Source organism: Phalacrocorax aristotelis, chromosome W (assembly GCF_949628215.1).
Source record: "Phalacrocorax aristotelis chromosome W, bGulAri2.1, whole genome shotgun sequence".
In the NCBI taxonomy this organism is placed as follows: Eukaryota; Metazoa; Chordata; class Aves; order Suliformes; family Phalacrocoracidae; genus Phalacrocorax; species Phalacrocorax aristotelis.
The window spans coordinates 1008348-1028615 of NC_134310.1; the positions used below are offsets into that span (position 1 = coordinate 1008348).

General features: G+C 42.0%; 1 protein-coding gene across 2 annotated transcripts in view; it reads left to right on the top strand.

Moving 5' to 3' along the window:
- ATP8B1 (ATPase phospholipid transporting 8B1) overlaps positions 1–20092 on the top strand; it is a 42421-nt gene extending 22329 nt beyond the window's left edge. For both annotated transcript variants that reach the window (XM_075077905.1, XM_075077906.1), the window contains 20 exons: positions 746–828; positions 2516–2674; positions 2837–2925; positions 3695–3885; positions 4791–4999; positions 6102–6145; positions 6292–6448; positions 7636–7824; positions 8596–8708; positions 9192–9356; positions 9716–9827; positions 10915–10990; positions 11787–11919; positions 13095–13380; positions 14147–14370; positions 15280–15363; positions 16129–16374; positions 16622–16760; positions 17550–17680; positions 18540–20092. In XM_075077905.1, the coding sequence (XP_074934006.1) occupies positions 746–828; positions 2516–2674; positions 2837–2925; positions 3695–3885; positions 4791–4999; positions 6102–6145; positions 6292–6448; positions 7636–7824; positions 8596–8708; positions 9192–9356; positions 9716–9827; positions 10915–10990; positions 11787–11919; positions 13095–13380; positions 14147–14370; positions 15280–15363; positions 16129–16374; positions 16622–16760; positions 17550–17680; positions 18540–18770 (3061 nt within the window). In that variant the 3' untranslated portion in view covers positions 18771–20092. The remainder of the gene's footprint in view (positions 1–745; positions 829–2515; positions 2675–2836; positions 2926–3694; positions 3886–4790; positions 5000–6101; positions 6146–6291; positions 6449–7635; positions 7825–8595; positions 8709–9191; positions 9357–9715; positions 9828–10914; positions 10991–11786; positions 11920–13094; positions 13381–14146; positions 14371–15279; positions 15364–16128; positions 16375–16621; positions 16761–17549; positions 17681–18539) is intronic.
- The last annotated feature ends 176 nt before the right edge of the window (positions 20093–20268 follow it).

Below are 20268 nucleotides of genomic sequence, written 5' to 3' on the forward strand. Positions count from 1 at the left end.
ATAACCTCATCTAAGGTCCTGCTTCCGACAGGAGGTTGGACTGTTGATTACCAGAGGTCTCTTCAACCTGGACTTTCCTATGATTTTGAACTTTTCTTATTCCCTCTTAGTGGGAAAACAAAAATACTTATTTTTCTGTGGAAGTTTTTAATAGAAACTGCTTAGATAGCATAAATCTTACTGTCTGTGTCATGTTGCTTTCTAAATACTGTTTTAGTTCATGTTGTCAGAAAAGCTAGTGCTGAATTCCTTTAGAGAAGTCCATAATGGTATGGACTTCACCTGATGAGGGGAAATGTTAGTTTTTCCGAATGAGCAGTGAGTTCCTCACTCAACCTTTAGTAATCTTAAAAACATCATGCAAAACAAGGACCTGTTTGTATTGTAAAAGGTTTGTCCTCGATTGAGCTTTTAACAGTATCGGTTATTAAATGTTGCTTTCAAATAACCATTACTTCCAACTTAATTATTGCATTAGTAAAGCAATGATTCTAAAAAGCTTCACTTATCTACAGTGAGCAGAGGTAGAGGGGTAAGGTTTCACTTGTGAAGAAAAGCAGCCAGTGTAAGAACCAGTCAGACGGTTCATGAATGCTTCGTATCCATGCAAATGCGTGGCTTTGCCATTGCTTCAAGGTGGGACGCTGGTACCTGTGACACATTGATTTGCTTAACTTAATTTTGGTCAAACTTCTTTCCATATTCATGTTTTTAATAAAGTGGCTTTTTTATCCTTTCTTCTTAGTGAGACTAATTTAAAATTCAAAATGGCACTTGAGGTAACACACAGATATCTTCAAGAAGAAAGTGCGATGGCAGACTTTAATGGTTTGTACAGTTATATTCTTACAACTCTTCAAATGTTGCTCAAACAGTTTACAAATAAATAAATCATGGGTGGGGACAGAAGCGTTGCCAAGGGGGCTTGTGGCTCTGGATTAGTGGTTTCCTGGCTTTTGTCACGAGGCGGCGTAAGCAAGTTGCACGAAGGAAACTGTGCTGCTGAGCAAAATGTAGTCTGTCTGAAGATGAGACCTTTGCCATGAATGCGCTACGACACGCGAAGTAGAGATGATGGGGCCCTTTATTAAGTGTTTGCCTGCCTGTTTTCTTTGGGAAAAAGTATGTTTGCTGTTGGGGTTGGATCTGGAAAATACCTTCTATTGTCCTTTTTGTATTTATCATTACAATCTAGCTGCTTTCTATATGTGTTGTGGAGACTTCAAGGGCAGAAATCCCTTCTCTTACTGAGATCTGACGCAGAGTTTTATCTCAAGCTGAATTTTTTACCAATCCTAAAATTGCAAATGAGGGGGGGGACACACACGTGGACGGCAGGGGACTTAGAGCAGAGTGACATGGAGAAGGAAGCGAGCAGGGACTGTTCCTGGTTCCCTCCAGTACAAGAACTGAGGAACATGAAGTGAAATGAGCAACTGACAAATTCAAAATAAAACAGAAGGAAACCACTTTTACACAATACGTAGTTAAGCTAAAATGTACAGTTTGCCTAAGGATGTTGTGGATGTAAAAAGTTTGTGCTTCCAAAGAACGTCTCTTGAGCAAATTTATATGGAAGGAGAGCCAGCCCACAAAGACATCAGCTCTGGTTCAGGAGATCTGTTGGCTGCAACTCGCTGCGAGACTGTTGAAAGCATCTGTGGCCTGCACCTGAAATTTTACTTTTCCTTGCACATCCACCAGTCTCGAGGAGAGGCAGGGTTCAGGGCAGCCGTTTTTTTGGCCTGAAACTGCCGTTCTGTACTCCCCTGTAGCAACTGGCAATTAGCTGACATTAATGTTTGTTTGTTTGTTTATTTCTGAAACAGAGTTTTGGTAACAGCAAGTGCAGCATGAACCAAAATTTTAGGATGCACCCAGTTTTGGGGATGGAAATGCAAATATAAATCGTCAAGGGCCAATCATAAAGTAGGCAGTGGGAATAGGTCAAGTACTAAGAGTCAAAGTAAAACGTCACTTTTTCAGCTGTAATGTTCAGGTGCCTGCGCAGTGTAGCAATGCACAGAGGCGATGTTATCTGCAGCGATGCATTGCATGAAGGCCGCCTTCCCCTTGTGGGATCACTGCTAGTAAGTCTTCAACGGTGAAATGAACTGAAGACTGCATTCACGCTAGAGTGTAAGATCCAGAGAGACACAGGCCCTTGTAGTCAGGCCTGTGTTAAAACTTGAGAAATACTAAAAGAAAAGGTGAATAGAAGTGCCTGACTTGGCAGTAAATGCTGTGTGTACTAGTCTTGGTGCAGAAATGAATCCTTTCTGCTATTTCAATCTGCAAAGCAAAATGCCTCCCTAAGGTACCCTACTTAAAATGTCAGCAATACAGCACTGAGTATTTGTACACCCTAAATTTCAAAGTTGTTGTTTATTCAGAACACTCGTTTTCTCGAAAAAAAACAACCTTATGAAGTAAAATTACTTGTATGGTGGGTACAAATCAATGCATTCTTATTTAACTGTTGTATATTAAACATACTCTCCTCCAAATCTTTTAGGTCTGATTGAATGTGAAGAACCTAATAACCGACTGGATAAGTTTGCAGGAACGTTGTTCTGGAGAAACATGTGTTATTCACTGGATGCTGATAAGATTTTATTACGTGGATGCAAAATCAGGAATACAGACTTCTGCCATGGAGTGGTCATATTTGCAGGTATATATGAATTGAACGTGTGTAATACCAACTGAAAGCATGCCCTATAGAGTGAAATGATTTGTTTATCTTACAAACATTGACTGCCCCAGTTTTGTAAAACAGTAATGCTAGCACTGCTTTGCGTATTGTATCTCTCCTTTCTTATGTCTTTATTTTTAGGCGCTGATACAAAAATAATGAAAAATAGTGGAAAGACGAGATTTAAAAGGACAAAAATCGACTCCCTTATGAATTACATGGTTTATACTGTAAGCCTTTCTGTTTAAAATTCAGGTGTTTTAGTTCATTTCTAAGTGACTAGATTGAATCCAAATTTAGAAAACTTTTTTGTGTGTGTGTGTAACAAGTATATTTCTACTTTGTTTTGACCTGATGAGTTGCGATGAAGTAGGAGGGAATCTAAAAAGGTGCCTGTTGCTGGTGGAATCTGTGACCTTGAACTGCAGGTGTAGGGCAGCCTACGCGATGCAGAAAAGTGCTTCAAACCCAGTGTTGCAGGTGCTCCTGTTTGCCTGCACTAAGCTGTTGGGCAGAGGGCTGAGGACCCAGGTCCTGGTCCAGAGGTCTCTTCCGCCTGAAAGGTTCAACACCCGTGGTTTCTGTCCTCGGTCGGCCCCTGTGGGGTGTGTGTGCGAGGAACACACGCTGTCCTACAGCCTGCGCCTGCCCTCACCCGAGTGTGACTCCCTGGCACGGGGAAAGAGGAGAGAGGAGCTGGCCTGTTGGCAGGCAGGGGCGCGTGTCTTAGCAGGACTGCCGTTCTGCCTCTGCTCCGAGCGTGTCCGTGTCCCCTATTCACTGCCTGCTTAAATACATGTAAAAACATGAAAATGATGCTTGGGAAATAGACTAAAATTAGAACCCAGATTATTTGAAGAGGTCATTTTGTGGGAAGGGTTTGCTCCCCTTCTTCTTACTTACGAATACATGTAATACTGTATTTTGAATGTGGACATTTGGGATTTATGTCAAGCAAATGTTTCCAAAGTGTCACAAGCCTCTCTGTGTACGCTGTAGATTTTTGTCGTCCTCATCCTGCTGTCAGCTGGCCTTGCCATCGGCCACACTTACTGGGAGCAGCAGATTGGCAACTCGTCTTGGTACCTCTACGATGGTCAAGACTTCAGTCCTCCGTACCGTGGCTTCCTTAACTTTTGGGGATATATCATTGTTCTGAACACCATGGTTCCCATTTCCCTCTATGTAAGGTGGGTAAATACCTTGGCCTTTAATAGCTGAACTGGGGATGGGGTTGAATTTAACTTATTGATTAATGGTGAATGGACGTAATTTCCCATTGGTGGTAACAAATGCAGCTTCATGTTGGATGGGAAAGCACATTAATTCTCCGTCCCTCTGAAAAGCCATTGGATACACTCACCCTCTGCACTGAGACTTGGACAAGAAAGTGATCTGTATTGCTTTTGTATAAAATAATCACTCAATGAACTTTGACTCAGAATTTAAAGATATCAAGCTTTTCTTACAGTATGAAGCATATCTGCTCTATACTTCAACTAAGGAAAAAATTATCCCAAGCAATGATCTCTGACAAAATTGGAGACTTGATCCTGCTAGTGTTTAACTTCTCAGTCTAATTCTGCGGTTGCAGTACATGAAGGAAACTACTTGGGAAAAAAATTAAAATGGAAAAGTCGTATTTTTTAGATTTATTCTCAAAAGACAGTCTGTACTGCCCCGTGAAGTATTAATAATTTTGCTTTTGACAAACCCGTCTGTAACACATTTTAAGTCACCAGCCTCCTACCTGCTCTTCTCCGAGTTGTACTTAAAATGCCATTCCCAAGCGGGATTTCTGTTTGTTCTGGGAGCAGCACTGTCGATACCTTTGGCTTGATAAGGCTGTAGAGGCTTTTCCCCTGTTAGTGCAGTGTTAAAGGTCAGCTGTGTGGTGCAGCGTCAGTCTGAGTGGCCTGTGTAGGGGTGATGGTGCTCTGTAACGTCTTGGTAAATGTAACTGTTTTGTCTAAAGTTCCTGGGCTATATAAGCAATTTGAGTCCTGGAAAATAGTCAGTGTCCCTGGATCTGATGTCATTCTTTTGAAATATGAGGTGCAGCTGGAAGTGAGAAAATTAATTTTATTTCATTTAGCGTCGAAGTGATTCGTTTGGGCCAAAGCTATTTTATAAACTGGGACCTGCAAATGTATTATGCCGAGAAGGACACGGCCGCGAAGGCCAGAACCACCACGCTGAATGAGCAGCTGGGGCAGATCCACTACATCTTCTCTGATAAGACGGGAACACTTACACAGAACATCATGACATTTAAAAAGTGTTGCATAAACGGCCAAAGATACGGTAAGTCTGTGCTACACTGCTGCTCCCTGCACTGAAAACCACGGCTAGCACAGGAGCTCTGATCTGTGCCAGGAGCATGGGGGAAGACCCTGCAAGTCCCTGTAAAGCACAGCTGCAGCCTCCGGTCAGTCCGTACAAATGAGTAGGAATTCTAATGCCTGTTTGAAATCAGGTGCATACGAGTCTTTTTTTAGTTTCAACTGAACTTCCACGATTTAGCCCTGGCATTGAATATAGCTCCAGTAAAACTGAATTGTGGGGATTTTTCCAACTGTTTCCCCTTTAAAGAGAGGAAACTGATGGACCTGAGTGGAACTTCCCAGCAGAAAAGTCAGAAATGAGTGATTTACAGAATGCTTTACTTTTGGGAGAAACACTTCAGGGACAAAATTAATCTAGAAATAAATAAGAAAATATAATAACAGCAGCAGTTTTTAATTTCAGTGTTAGTTACTTCCATTTCCAATCTTGTCTGGATTTCAGTACTTGTCATAGACAGCATAGGTGCTCCAAAACTATCGTTTGGTCGACTCAGATAACGAAGAGCACACTATGCTGGTGCCATGTGGTTTTTAAACATCCTACTTCTGAAGAGAGATGAGGAATTTCTGACAGCGAAAGCTGTGTTAAGGCAACATGGATGTTTTGTGACAATTCCACCCCATGCTGTTGTCTTAGATTTGCTTTGGTGTCACTAGTATACAAAGGTAGTGCAGCTGTGAAAGAACTTGCTTTTCATAGAACCATTAAGGTTGGAAAAGACCTCTAGGATCATCAGGTCCAACCCCCAACCCAACACCCCCAGGCCTCCTAAACCATGTCCCCAAGGGCCACGTCTGCACGGTGTTTGAACCCCCCCAGGGACGGTGACTCCCCCACCTCTTTGAGCAGCCTGTGCCAGTGCCCGACCACTCTCTCAGTAAAGAAATTCTTCCTAATAGCCAATCTAAACCTCCCCTGATGCAGCTTGAAGCCGTTATTTTTAAAATTTGAGCTATTTTGGTGCGGTAGATATTCTGTAAATTTTTCTACGCTGTGAATGAGTTGTAAGATCTTTGTTTTTCTGTCCTGTGCCTTCTAACCGATGTCACTTGCATTGCAGGAGACTGGCGGGACGGAGCAGGGCAGCTTCAGAGCCACCCGGAGGTAGGTCGCTCCGCTCTGGCACTGAAGTCCCTACGGTCCATAGATCGGGGAACGTTCCCTTGCCAAAGAATGGAAAGGTGCAGGTAGGCACAAAGCAATTGCACATGAGCTAACTCAAACTCGCTCTTCTTCTGTTTTGTAAGCAGAAAGTGGATTTCAGCTGGAACAAGTTTGCAGATGGAAAGTTCTTATTCTATGATCACTATCTGATAGAGCAAATAAAATCTGGAAAGGAGCCAGAAATACAAAAGTTCTTTTTTCTGCTTGCTATTTGTCACACAGTCATGGTTGACACTTCTGATGGTGAGTATGTTTGGGCTTTTGTTTTTTCTTGTGTAAGGGGAAGCAATATTTCAAATCCAGTTGCACAAGGGAGAGGTCCAAAGCTAATGCCGATCCCGTAAGAGAGGAGTGCTAGGCTGCTCTTTTAAATTAAATAAAAGCAAGAGCAGGTGCTATTCCCTGTGCTGAACTCATGTGACCCTTTATGGAAGGAGGACTGTCTTTATGACAGTTACAGTTGCAGCAAATGCGCCTCTTAAATAACAGCAGGTTTAGAAAGGCAGGGGAACAGCGTGTACAGAGGTCTTGTGTTTTCATGTTACAGGTCTTCTCTCTGCTGAAATACATCTTTAAAATCTCAAAAGTATAAACCTCAAATAAAATGATAATGATACCAGTCTAGTCTCTGGTTCCACATACATATGTGAAAGTACAAACACATGTGGACACTTGTTTTCAGTGTGGAAAAACAAGTGTTTTCGGCATGAGGGTTTCACGCTCGTACTCCTTGAAGCACAGCCCCGTAGATGTATACAAATCACGAATGTCTGTCCTAAGAGTATTGGCAGCAAACAACCAAAATGAGTAACAAATGTGACAAACTAAACTTACAGGTGAATGGCTGTTGAAGAATTCATGAATGTGAAAAATAAGGTTGGAAGATTTAGTTAAAACATTGAAGAGTAATGTTGTTTTAATCCTGTCTTTGCAAGAGCTTTGTGAAACCAGCAGACTCCCATCTTTTCTCGGTCTTCCTACTGACGTTTCTGGGGTTGTTTCCTCTACCTAATGTTGGTGTCTGTGGCCCAGGATTTGTCTTTTGGAGCTTCCTTTGAAAATGCTTAAATGAATGTATTGAGAAATTAAAATATTTAAGTTATATTTGTTTTGAGACAGAGAAGTTACAGTTTTTACCTACATTTACCTCCCTACCTAGGGGGAAGAGGGTTCAGTGTCCTATCCTGTTTGGAAAGTACACGTAATAAAAAGGAGTTGGTCCCTGGCCCCTCTCCTGTGAGGGCACTGCTGTTGGGTGCTGCAGCAGAATTAGACCTCACTTCAGAAGAGGAAAGGGTGCGGCATTGCGCATCCAGCTCACAAGTGCTCTAAAGAACGGGTGTGAATTTTTTAGCTGTGGTGTCCAAGTGCCCCTGTAATGCTCAGGTACATCCTGGCTTTCTCTTCTTTTCACTGTTCCAATGATACAGGTCAGCTCAATTACCAAGCAGCTTCCCCAGACGAAGGGGCCCTGGTTACAGCGGCCAGAAACCTTGGCTATGTTTTTCTTTCACGAACACAAAATACCATCACTATAAGTGAGATGGGGATTGAAAGAACTTATGATGTCCTTGCTATCTTGGATTTCAACAGTGACCGAAAACGGATGTCTGTCATTGGTAAGCTGGTCACAAGGCAACCTTCATAGAAGGGGTCTCTTGTATTTCATAGGTGAAAAAGTCTGTGCGAGGGAAGTTGAAGTCAAGAATTACAGCTGTGTAACAAACACATAGTCCTCTGATAGATTTTAATCCACATAGCTCTGTATAGAAAAAGAGAGGCTTTGTGATTAGGTGCAGATGTGTCCACCAGACATCCCTGGTGTCCAGATGTGGCCTTTGCCGAAGACAAGCTCAGGTCCTCTTAGCAGAAGCCTGAAAAATGCTACAAATGCATCTAAAAGAGGATTGATGCCCCCTTTCCCCAGAGAACAAACAAAAGTTGTATGTTCCTCTAGCTATTGGAACAGTAGGCACGCAGGCTGAGGTGTAAGTAGCTCTTTAGTTTTAATTTCAACTAGCTTTAAAGAAGTCAGTCTTGAATCAGTTAGAGATGTGTTGTTTCTAAGCTGTAATTATGGTGCATCATACCTCTAAGTGTATGTCTCTGCCCAGCCCCTGTGGGCAAGTGAGATATTAACACTATATGAAGGATTATCAAAAACATAATCTTTGGGAGTTTAAATATCCTCTCCCATCATGAAAGAGAAGAGGAAATGCACTTGTCAACCAAGTTACTTGATTGACTAATATTAGAGATAATGAAGAAAAAACATCATCTTGTAGTTTTGGCACTTAACAGCAGTAGACTGAAAAAATCTAATCTGAAACTATACCTTCACTTAAATGTACTCTAACATGTTGTCCAACTTCTCATATTTTACTCCACAGTAAGAGAATCAGGTGGAAATATCAGGCTATATTGTAAAGGGGCTGATACAGTAATTTATGAACGGTTGCACCCAAGGAATCTAAAGAGAGAAGCTACAGAAGAAGCACTAGATGTATGTTTGTATTTTATATGCTGTTTTTAAATTACATTTTTTTATTTCTGACTATAATTTTATTCATTTTCTTTTCCTGAACTATTCAATCAACTACAGGCCTATAATTGGTTCTACAAGTCATCCCAAACCCAAGAAATAATTAAAGCAATACAAGTTTTCATGCATGTTCTTAAAAGTACATTAATTGTCTTTTCATGAGAAGTGAACTTAAATTTTTTCTACATGTTTTTTTTTCATAGCTATCAGTATTCTAGATCACTACACTCTGTTCTGTGTGTCACATCTTCAGTCTTGCAGCTCAGACTTGAACTGAATTGCCTTGTCAGCTGTAATCTGATTTTTGGCATTTCTGAAACAGCCAGGACTAATTGTGCAGTCAGATTTGTTTTATCAGACTTAGCACATGCCTGTGATCTTAACTCTTACGTTTGGATTGCAAATTAAGTGTTTTGTGGATATGTTTTGTTAATTGTTTTCCAGATTTTTGCAAATGAAACTCTTAGGACACTCTGCCTGTGCTATAGAGACATTAGTCATGATGAATTTGAAGCATGGAATAAAAAGTTTGTGGAGGCCAGTGTAGCTACAACTAATCGTGATGAAGCTCTGGACAAAGTATATGAGGAAATAGAAAAAAACTTGATTGTAAGTCAAGCTTTAATGTTTTAGTGTACTTTTATTCTTGTAAAAGAAGAAACAGATCTTTTTGAAAACAGATTATCCCTGTTTATTAGGACATTTTGATTTAGATCTTTTCAGTATTTTATTGGCTTTCGAGCCACACCAAATTTTAGTGTTTAATAGAATGAAGGGAAACGTCTTTTAGTACATGTATTTCAGTGTGGTCACTTCTATGTGCAGGAGTCTGTCTTTACTGAATTCTTAACTTGAGCTGTACCTTGGCTTGAAGACGTATCTGGGATAGTTTCATTCCCTACTGAAAAGAAATCAGTTTTTTATACATGTTTACCCTACTAAATACCTGTATTTCAAATATCTCTCAGCTGCTTGGTGCAACAGCTATTGAAGACAAACTACAGGATGGAGTTCCAGAAACTATTTCCAGACTTTCAGAAGCAGACATTAAAATCTGGGTGCTTACTGGTGACAAAAAAGGTGGGTTTACTTACAGCCAAATAAATACTAAAAACAGGGTAAGGGCTAGAAGATAAACTGGGACAAATGCAGACTAGAAATAAAGCATACGATTTTCTAGAAAAGCTTAGTATGAAAGTCCATTTAAAACAAAACTGGAAGAATTTCTACAACATGCAGAAGCTGTTCCCAGTCCAGAGTTACTGGATGGGCTTCTGTGTAACCTCTGTTTCTCCAACAGATTAGCCTAGATGACTGGTTTTGTCACTGTCTTCTAGAGGGAAATAGCCAGCTGCTGCTTTTCCCATTGCAAAGCAAATGCAGGACAACTTGCTTTTAGCACCAGGCTTGCTTGGCTCTGAGGGCAGGTACCAAAACTTATCTTTTTACAGTGAAAATTAACTGTCCAAAGAATCACAAGTGCTGCTGACAGAGACTGATTTGCTTTTCCTTTGGTAGTTGCTAGTCTGCAGTCTGGCAACACATTTTAAGTCAGTTCAAAAAATGGCATTAGATTTGTAACTAAGAATGGCTGTGCTACAGCCTGGACGGACCTGCAGCCAGACCGACACCTCTCTGGTTCAAGGAATCCGGAGTAAGGACGGGGCGAGACAGTGTGGCATACCCTGTGGTTGATTCTTGCAATGCCTTTGGTGTAACAGCTCTCTGACATGGAGGCAGCATCTCCACCATCAAGATAAATAGCCCCTGGTAGGTCTTTCTTCCACGAATTGGCTGATGGACTTTTCCAGATCACTAACAGTTTTTGCATTCAAAACATCTTGCGACAATGCATTGCACCACAGTAGTGTACATTTCATAGGAACTAGAATTCCCTGTTGTCGACTTTAAATCCAGCACCTGCTGCGCCTTCATGGCCACACAGTTGTTGTATGACAAATAATTAACAAGCATTCCCCCAGCTTCTCTGTCCTATGTATGATTTTTTTCCCCCCTGTTTCCAGGCTATAGTAATGAAAGGAAATTCTCATATGGAAACATAACTTCAAAATTACTTAGAAGGACTTCAGGTACTTCTCACTGCTCCCAACAGGTACTCATGACAGAACTTTTAAGTAAAAACTTCTCTATTTTTTTTTTGTTTTAGAAACTGCTGAAAATATTGGATTTTCTTGTGAACTCTTAACAGACGAAACAACAATCTGCTATGGAGAAGATATCAGGCAAGTGAAAAGCACACAGGATTTCTTTTGTGGGAACTAAAAATGTTCAATTGTTAAAATTAACCCAGCAGTAACATTATCCCACAGTGACTCTTCAATGACTGAACAGTATTTCTTGGCAGTTGTTCGGCTGTGCATTGTCTGTTTCTTTTGCTTCTTATGGAATTGTAATTTTACAAGGTAACCTCCTTACTTGTGGGTAGATACCCTGTTTGCAGGAGCTTGTAAGTTCCAGGTCAACAACTGTTGACGTTAAATATGTCCTGTAGTCGAGACGAGCCTAGAGCTCACCTGGAGTGGGCTAAGCAGGTCTCTCCCTAGTCCAAATCTTGATTAGTTGCCAGGTTTTGCTCTCACTACCTGTCCCTGAACCCCAGCATTACCCCAGCTGGTCTTTCACCCTATCCCATGCTCCTGTACGCAGTACAGACCTATGCTATAAAAGCACAACGGATCACAAGGTGTTCAGCGCTTAGTCACAAAGCATTTGTCAAAATGGTTAGACCCAAGGAAAAACAACACAAGGCTGGGAGAACTACAGCCTTGTAACAGTCACAACTATTCTTGGCTCGTTTTTCCAAATTTTTCCTTACTTGCAAAACAGCAAGGCTTTCAAACCGGTGTGATCCTCTTTTCACTGTTGCTCTAGCACTGCTTAGAACATCACCTAATAGGTGGCAAACAAAGTCCTTGCAGCATGTATTGCATTTCTTTCTTGCAGATTCTCAGTCTGGGACTGATCTAGCTTAAAGTTTATCCTTGACCTTTCTGTAATAGTATCCACCTCTCTTTCCAGTGCTCTTCTTCAAACTAGGTTGGAAAACCAGAGGAACAGAGCTGGATCAAGTACACATTCCTCTCTAAGAATGAATGAGCCCTTCTTCCACGGTAGTAAAGATCGTGCTTTAATAATCACTGGCTCCTGGTTGGTATGTACAAAAGATATTCTCCTGTGTATTTGACAGTTTGGGGGTACCACCAAGTCACGGTGTCCTTCACTGAGGACTCTGTTCATCTGTCTGCTTTGCTAAACCAGCCAATGACAATTCTGCAGCTGTTCTGCCGCCACTTGAACAGACCTGTTTGATATTTGTATTCAGAAATGTTTTTGGTTTTGAAAGTTGAAAATGGTGCTCAATAAAATAAGGAATGTCTTGGGCCTTTCAAACCACCCTGGTAGCTGCCATCAAAGTAAAGCCAAGCTCCTGCAAAAGCACAGCCTGATTTTCAGCATGTTTATTCTTCATGGGGATTCTGGTCTAATGGGAAAAAAAATTAGAACAAGATACTGCCAGTGCTGCAGGGTGCATGGCTTCGGTATGGGCACAGAAATAGTGCTTGAAATGAGAGACGGGAGTGAAAGGTTAGAAACAAAAGACAAGTTTCCTGCCCAGTCCTGCAATTTAGTGCTGTCACAGGAGCTTACAAAGCAGAAAAGAGCTTTTAGCAGCGGGGTGACTCACAGTAATCCAGTGACTATTACCCACGGGGCTGGCAGGCTGCTCTTACAGGCACCTGTAAAAGAGAAAGTCCAGTGAGCAGCTAAGGACCATCTGCCATGTTTCAGCGTTCCAGGCCTGAACTTCTATTTTGTATAAAGAAATGTACACCCATGTATAAGGCATAGGAAGCAGGCTGGGGGTGCCTAAAGGTCATTGAGCAGGAGCATCAGATAAGATGGCAGGTCTCTGATACCCCCTGCTCCAGCTGAACTGCTCCAGAGCTAACCCCGGTATTTACAGGACACTTCCACACGTGCTGGGCACAGTTGTGCTGCCTCTAGGAGATGGGGAGATAGGAGAGAGGGAAGTTTAAATACTGAATGTTTTCTAAAGTGGGTTAGTTCACATCAGAGGAAATATTCCTTTAAACTCTGCACGAAGTGCTGTGACACTAAATACAAGCATTTTGCTTTTGTTAATCCCACCAAGTACATTCTTTTCTTTGTTTCTGTAGCTTTTTGTTCACTCCTTTGCACGAGCATTTTACTTAAATGCTATAAATGGCTGATGGGAGCATAATAAAGTTAAGCATGTTGTATAGGCAGTACTTGGAGTGCAATTTGAAATAGCGTAGAAGAAAACAAAGTATTTTTGTTACGCAGAATGAAATCCTGCTAGAGAAGAAAAAGAAGAAAAAGAAACTTAAACTGAAATTCCCCAGAACAGCAGAAGAGAAGAAAAAGCAATCTGAGAAGAAAAGAAGGGCTGAAGCTTACAAAGAACAGCAGCAGCAGAACTTTGTTGATTTGGCCTGTGAATGCAGGGCTGTGATCTGCTGTCGAGTGACTCCAAAGCAGAAGGCCATGGTGGTCGAGCTTGTGAAGAAATACAAGAAAGCTATTACTCTGGCTATTGGGGATGGTGCCAATGATGTAAACATGATTAAAAGTAAGGCAGCTGTAAAACTTCCCTTGGTAGGAAGGATCTCTTCTGGGTGTTCTTCTGTAGTCTCTTCGCTATTACTCTTTTTCAGAAGATTCTGCCATCTATTTCGTTATCCACATTAACGTCACTGGGGTTTTGTTAGCTTCTACGCCTGTGCTTTCCCGTTCTGGGGAAGCCCTTTATGAAATGGTCAGCGGTTTCTGTCCATGTACTTTAGCCTTTTCTCTAGATATTCCCCGAGAAGGGACTTGAATTATGTCTGTGGGTATTACATGGGTTACAGAAGTGTAATATAAAGAACAAAGCAATAGCTTAGCTGCCCCTTGCTTGGAGGCACTAGCCGTGCTGCATTGCAGCTAGCGCTCTCTGAACTGCTTCCTGAGAAATCCCACTGAGAAAGAAACTTCTGGGATATGCATTATGTCAGGAGTGTATTTGTAAGCTTCCTGCCCAGTTTGTTCAGGGGTTTGCTCGCTCTGCCTCATCTCTTAGTTCTCCCTTCGTCGAAGTTCCCAGCGTCTGTTCTGACGGAACAAGCACCGAGGGAATCCAAGCGACGGTGGAGACGTGAGCAGTAAATAGCAGGGCCAGGGAGGGCTTATGCACTGTCGCGTTAGGCTGTAATGCAGCCTCTGTGCCGTATGCAGAAATAAAATGAGGCTGGAGAACCTGAAGCAGAAAATAGGAGATGGAAGAAGATTTACCCTCGATCATGTTGTTCCTCTCCCTTTGTTCAACTTAGTGTGTGGTGTTTGTTTCATTAACTTAGCTGCCCACATTGGAGTTGGAATCAGTGGCCAAGAAGGGATGCAAGCCGTCATGTCAAGTGACTACTCTTTTGGGCAATTCCGCTACCTCCAAAGGCTGCTGCTGGTCCACGGACGATGGTCTTACATTAGGATGTGCAAGTTTCTAAGATATTTTTTCTACAAAAACTTTGCTTTTACACTAGTCCACATCTGGTATTCGTTCTTTAATGGCTTTTCTGCCCAGGTAAGAAGACATGCTCATGTGTAATATTAACAAGCAGATCTTCCATTTTGTCCGTCCAGATTAGCAAAGGCTTAACCTGGGATGTGATGGGAACCTGAGGTCATCATCAGTGATTTCTGCAGGAGAGTAGGTGGTAACTACTAAGCCAGTTAGTTACAACCGAAGCAGCTGGTTATGATTTCAGAACACTAAATTCAGTATCATGATTGTACAGGGAGAAGGGGAGGGAAAGATTGTTATATAGTAGTTTGGGAATCCTTTCCCAACTCTGCTACTTAAGGTATTCCTTGGTGAAGTGAGATGATGCAGGTATATATCAGTAGGAAACCAAACTCAGACTTTTTTAAATCTTGTACTGCTGGCTAGAATGGCTTGAAATGTGCTTGTTGTAACTGTCAGTGTTGAAGTTCAAGTAGTGTTGAAAGGACTTTAAGACTTTATCTCCATGGGCAGATGTCATTGCATGGGGAATCAGGGCCATAGTCACAGACTTCAGCCCTGCCTGAGGTTCCTCCTGTTGCTGTGATGGAAACTGTGGGTGCCTAGGAGAGAGCAAAACAAGAATGTACAAAGAATCCAGGGTTCTCAGACTTGTATGTGGGATGCCAAGTGCTCATCACAGTCACGAGTGCAGCTATAAACCAGACTGATGCTTGGCGCGAGGTGTTCAGTTTTGATAGTGTTCCAGGTCAGGCAACACTGATGGTTTGTGAAGAGAGGGGCAGCTTAATACAGGCTAAAAAGAGTTTAAACTGAGCTTTGAGCTAAAGTGCGGCTTGCCTTTTCTGTAAACACTGAGACAGGTGATTTAATGCTATAGTAGAGCACGTGTGAATTTTCTCAGGACTTGGAAGGAAAAGGTAATCAAAAAGAAATAATTAACTACTGAAATTCCTTCTCTTCTTACAGACAGCATATGAAGACTGGTTCATCACGCTGTACAATGTGTTGTATTCTAGTCTCCCGGTTCTGCTAGTTGGCTTGCTTGACCAGGTATTCTCCATGTTAACAGCAGATGAATCCAAAGGCATCTAACATCAAGTCTTAATTACACAAAAACTGCTTGCTTTGTTTTATGTACAAGGCATTGTGGGTGTTTTGTATGGTCTTTTGGGTTTTTGTGTTCCTCTTCGCGGTGTCTGAGGTAACGAGACGATAAGCAGAGGGTTACTGAAATAGCCAAAGTTGGTCAGGTCAGAGGCCTTCAGTGCTAATTGTGTTTGTTAAAAATATTTCTAAGTGCCTGCTGTTCCATGACGTTGTTCACACAGCACAGCAATGGGTGGCTTTGTTAATGGAAGAGGTATTCCTTGCTCACCCTTCTGAGCTGCAGATGTAGGGACTGCACATTTTTAAATGACTGTATTTGACAGAAATCTTGGTGTGTAGCAGTTGTTTTCACTCAGTGGGACAAGTCCTTCTGGCCTTCTCCACTTGTTTTTCTGTCCAAGGCTTACCTGCTGATTAGGCAAAGCAACGTTTCTGCTTTCTTTTGTGATAAAAGCTAAGAAATAAATTCAGTACCAAATTAAGCTCTCGCTTGAGCATTCGTTAGGGACTTAAAGTCAGGACGTGTAATGATAGCCCCCATGTCCTGCTTACTCACCGTGTAGGGAAAGGACTCCAACACAGTACATAGCTGTAAAGGGCCGTGCAGCAGTGGACATTCTGCTGTCTGAAAAGGGAAAGAAGCCTGCCATTTCCTTTGGGACACTGTATAGTTGAGCTTCTTGTTCTTTTCTTTTTCCCCCCTTTAAGGATGTGAGCGACAAATTGAGTCTTCGGTTCCCCAGACTGTATATTTTGGGACAGAAAGATTTACTTTTTAACTACAAGAAATTTTTTTTAAGTTTGCTTCATGGAGCTGTAACTTCATTGATAATTTTCTTCATACCATATGGAGCTTACCTTAAAACTATGGGACAAGATGGAGAGGCACCTTCAGATTATCAGTCATTTGCTGTCACGGCAGCATCTTCTCTTATATTTGTCGTCAATTTTCAGGCAAGTAAGCTTAGCTTCCTGATCTCAGTTGCTCTGAAAACGCTTTCTGGTCATGATTCTAAATTTGTCTATGAAAAATGTAACAATATGCAAAAAGCTTCCCCTTTTTGCCTTCTCTGTTGATGCTCTCTCTCTGACTGATGGGTAACGGGATGAGAGATGGCACGACCAAAACACTGTCAGTCTTGAGAGTAGTTGACATTATTTTGAGTTAATAAACTCATTTGGAGCTTTTGTTTGCTTTCAGATTGGCTTGGATACGTCTTACTGGACTTTTGTTAATGCTTTTTCAGTATTTGGCAGTATTGCACTTTACTTTGGTATCACATTTGACTTCCACAGCGCGGGAATCCACATTCTCTTTCCTTCTGGCTTTCAGTTCACAGGTCAGTCCTTGTGTTTCGTGTTTCTCATTCCTGTCTCACACAGCTTTGTAACTTGAGCAGAACTATGGCCAAAATGTCATGGCATGAACCTGAGGCCTGTGAAAGGAAATGATGTTAAACACTAACTCGCTTCCAAGGAAGGGTTTTGTCTATGTTTGGGGCCAGGTTCCTTTACTGGAATATTTCTCTTCTTTTAATGAAAATGGGCTGGAACTTGACGTTGCCCAGCAGTAGGTGTCTGCAAATGAAAACTAACTTAAAACTGGTGGGGCAGCTTAAAGTAAAGGGAATGCAATGGTCTGGCAGGGTATGTGGTTGCAAAGTTGCTCTAATTGATCAGTACAAGGGAAGAGCCCAAAGTGAGACAGAGCCAAATGCTCTTTGCAGCTCATTGGGATGTTGCTGGGAGTCCTGGGAGGCGTAAGTACCAGCCATTAGCACTTTTTTTTTCTGAGGAAAACTGTGCTTCCCAGTTCTCCTAGTGACAAATCTTTCTTATGTTGCCTTGGATCTAAATGCCTGCCCTCCCCTGCCCCCCCCACCCCCCCAAAAAAACCCACCCCAAACCACCCCAAACCCAAACCAAACAAAACTGCTCAATTTTGTGTTCTCATTTTTAAGCTGAACCCAACCAAAGAAAGGTAGTTGCCTCTAATATAATGTTTTTCTTTGACCTTTAGTCAGAATAGGTGAATGTTAGGGCCTCAGGAAAGGAGCTGTGCCTTTTAGTATCTTATTTCTGTTTACTTGATGATGTCATAAACTAATTTTTGCTCTTTTTCTTCCTAGGAACCGCTCCAAATGCTCTGAGACAACCGTACCTCTGGCTGACCATGATTTTATCAATTGCTATTTGCTTACTTCCTGTAGTGGCACAGCGTTTCTTATCAATGACAATTTGGCCTTCAGAAAGTCATAAAGTGAGTATAAAGTCTTAACGTTATTTCAGTTCATTTGGCATGTATTTACTTACAGGAGTCCGTACTGGTGCTAGTATTAGAGATAAACGTGTGAGTGTGCCCCAGGGACAAGTACACGAGGCTGGAGCTCGGGTGCCGTGGGCAGGGAGGGTAGAGCAGGGCTCTCCAAAGGCCAGACCCAGCCTGCCCTCTAGCTGGGTGACGACTGGTGCTGTGACATCTTGCCATCCAAAGCAGAGCGTCGCTTTGATGTGTTCTTATTTCCCAGCATCTTCCTTGATGTGCCTCTGCAGAGGTATGTGTACCAGCTCGGCACGCCGCTCAGCGTGGGCTAATTCGGCGTTTGCCCTGGCTGAGCTCTTGACTTTGTAAAACCCCACAAACCTACTTGGAAGCTACGGGTGGCCTGGCTTCTGCTTTTATTTGGGCTGTGTTGGAGTTCCATTGTTACCTGTCAGAATATAGCGGATGGTTTTTGTTTGCTTCTCTCCTGCCTTGAGCTGGCAAATAGCCTACGGGTATGAAAATGGTTAAAATTGCAGTAGTGTTGGTTGAAAAGATAGTAAATAAGTGTCAGCATGAGAATGCAGGACCAGCTTTCAATTACACATCTTCAATCCACTTCAGTGAAAGACATTTGAAGGTAAATGAAAACCTGAAACGGTGATGTGTTACTGCATATATTCTTGTGTCCAACAAAATCAAAACAAGATTTTGATAGACAAAATAAAAAAAGAGAACCCTCCTTTTAAGCAGTTTAAGGATGTAAAAAAGTATCAGGTTATTTCCCCAGACAGTAAATGCAAACAAGCTGTTTTCCCTTGTAACCCGTAAACTAATTGTCTTTGCATGCATGAAGATTCAGAAGAACCGGAAGAAATACATGGCAGAGGAACACCAGCGAAAGCGCAGGCAGAGCGCTTTCCGCCGAGGGGTGTCTGGCCGTCGTTCCGCCTACGCTTTCTCCCACCAGCGGGGGTATGCTGATCTCATTGCTTCTGGACGCAGCATACGGAAGAAACGGGCTCCTTTAGACGCAGTCCTGGGCAGCAGTTGGACAGAAGCCAGGGATGCTCATGGAACAAGCTGATCTACTGCATTTTGGGGAGAAGCTTTTTATCCCAATAATTGCACAAAAAAATTTTTTAAAACAAACTCAGGATGTTTTTTTAACCAAATGGCATAAGGATATGAAGAATTTTATGGTTTATCACAGAACTTCCTGGTTTTGAACTACCAGAAACATAGAAAGGCGAAGAGTTTTCTACGGAGCTAGTAATGCTTGTGCAACTAATTTCTGTTTAATGTGAAAGTGAAGGATACGTGTGCTGGGGTACGAAAACCCAGCGTTGTCTTTTTTTTTTTTAAGTGATGCAAGAATTTGCAAACTTTTTTCACATTTTAATAATATGTGAGTATAAAACCGCAGCTACATTTCATACGTTGTGTTTGAAAGCAAACTGCTCAGTAGCAGTTACCTTGTGTGCGCCATTTCATTAAATTGCACAGTCATAATGGCAGATCAGATGACCAGTCTTTTGAGGGGGCCCTAGTATTCTCATCCCAACTTGTACAGCTGAGATTAAGGTGTATCTGGTGATAAACCTCAGTCAGTGTCAGATTTTATTAGGGACTCTGACGTTCATAGGTGTGGTTCCTGTTCTTTTCTTCGACAGTTCACTACACCTTGCTGCACTAAATCGAGAGAGATCGTTCTTTGCATCTGGTTAGCACCAGCGATACGCCTTTGCTCCTCGATTGCCCCTGGAGTAGAGAGATCAGAGTCAATAGTTAACAGGTTTTTTCCCTCACTTGCTCTCTCTCCCTGCCTGTCTCTCTTTCCAACTCTAGAATATGTTTGTGTCTACTTATACAGCGCATTTATGAGCAGATATATCTGATCTCTGGAAAGGTGCCCTTTGAGCTGGCAAAAGGTTGTTCATTTCAGTTTTAGATGGAGCAGTCAATAACGGATAACTAGCAGTCACGTGCAGATGGGACATATTTCACTTGTTCGTGAGTCGATGCTTAAAATGTAAAAAGTGGGGTTTTTTATGAGAGTCTCTTTATATTTGCACATACTTTTACTCTTCAAGTTGAGATGTATGAATGTTTAACTTTTATCTACTTCCAACTCTTGGACTAAAGCTGATTACCACAATGGTTTTATAGTGAAAATCATGATATACAGCTCTTGTTCAATGGAATGTACATTTCAAAAATTTAATGCAAATAAATATCCTAAAGTTTACAGCTTCTCTTTAATAAGTACACGGGTAGAAGTGGGAAAGGAGTTTAAGAAACAGAGGACTAACCTCTCCTTGTGGCAGATGGGGTTGGTCTTAAAAAACAAAACCAACCCCACGTGTTGGGCTCTAGAAGCGGGTGTAATATTAATAAATGTGTAAATGGAGGTGAGTGTGTTGCTTTTATTTGTGATGAGACTCTGCCATAGGTGATTGTTCGGCTTCAGCTGCTCCCGCAGAGCAGAGTAAGGGTAAGGTTTGAGTGCTGGAAGGGCCGCGGAGCTCGACGGCCGCCCCCGGCCGCGCCCCCGGCAGCGGCACTGCTGCTGCAAGATGGCGCTC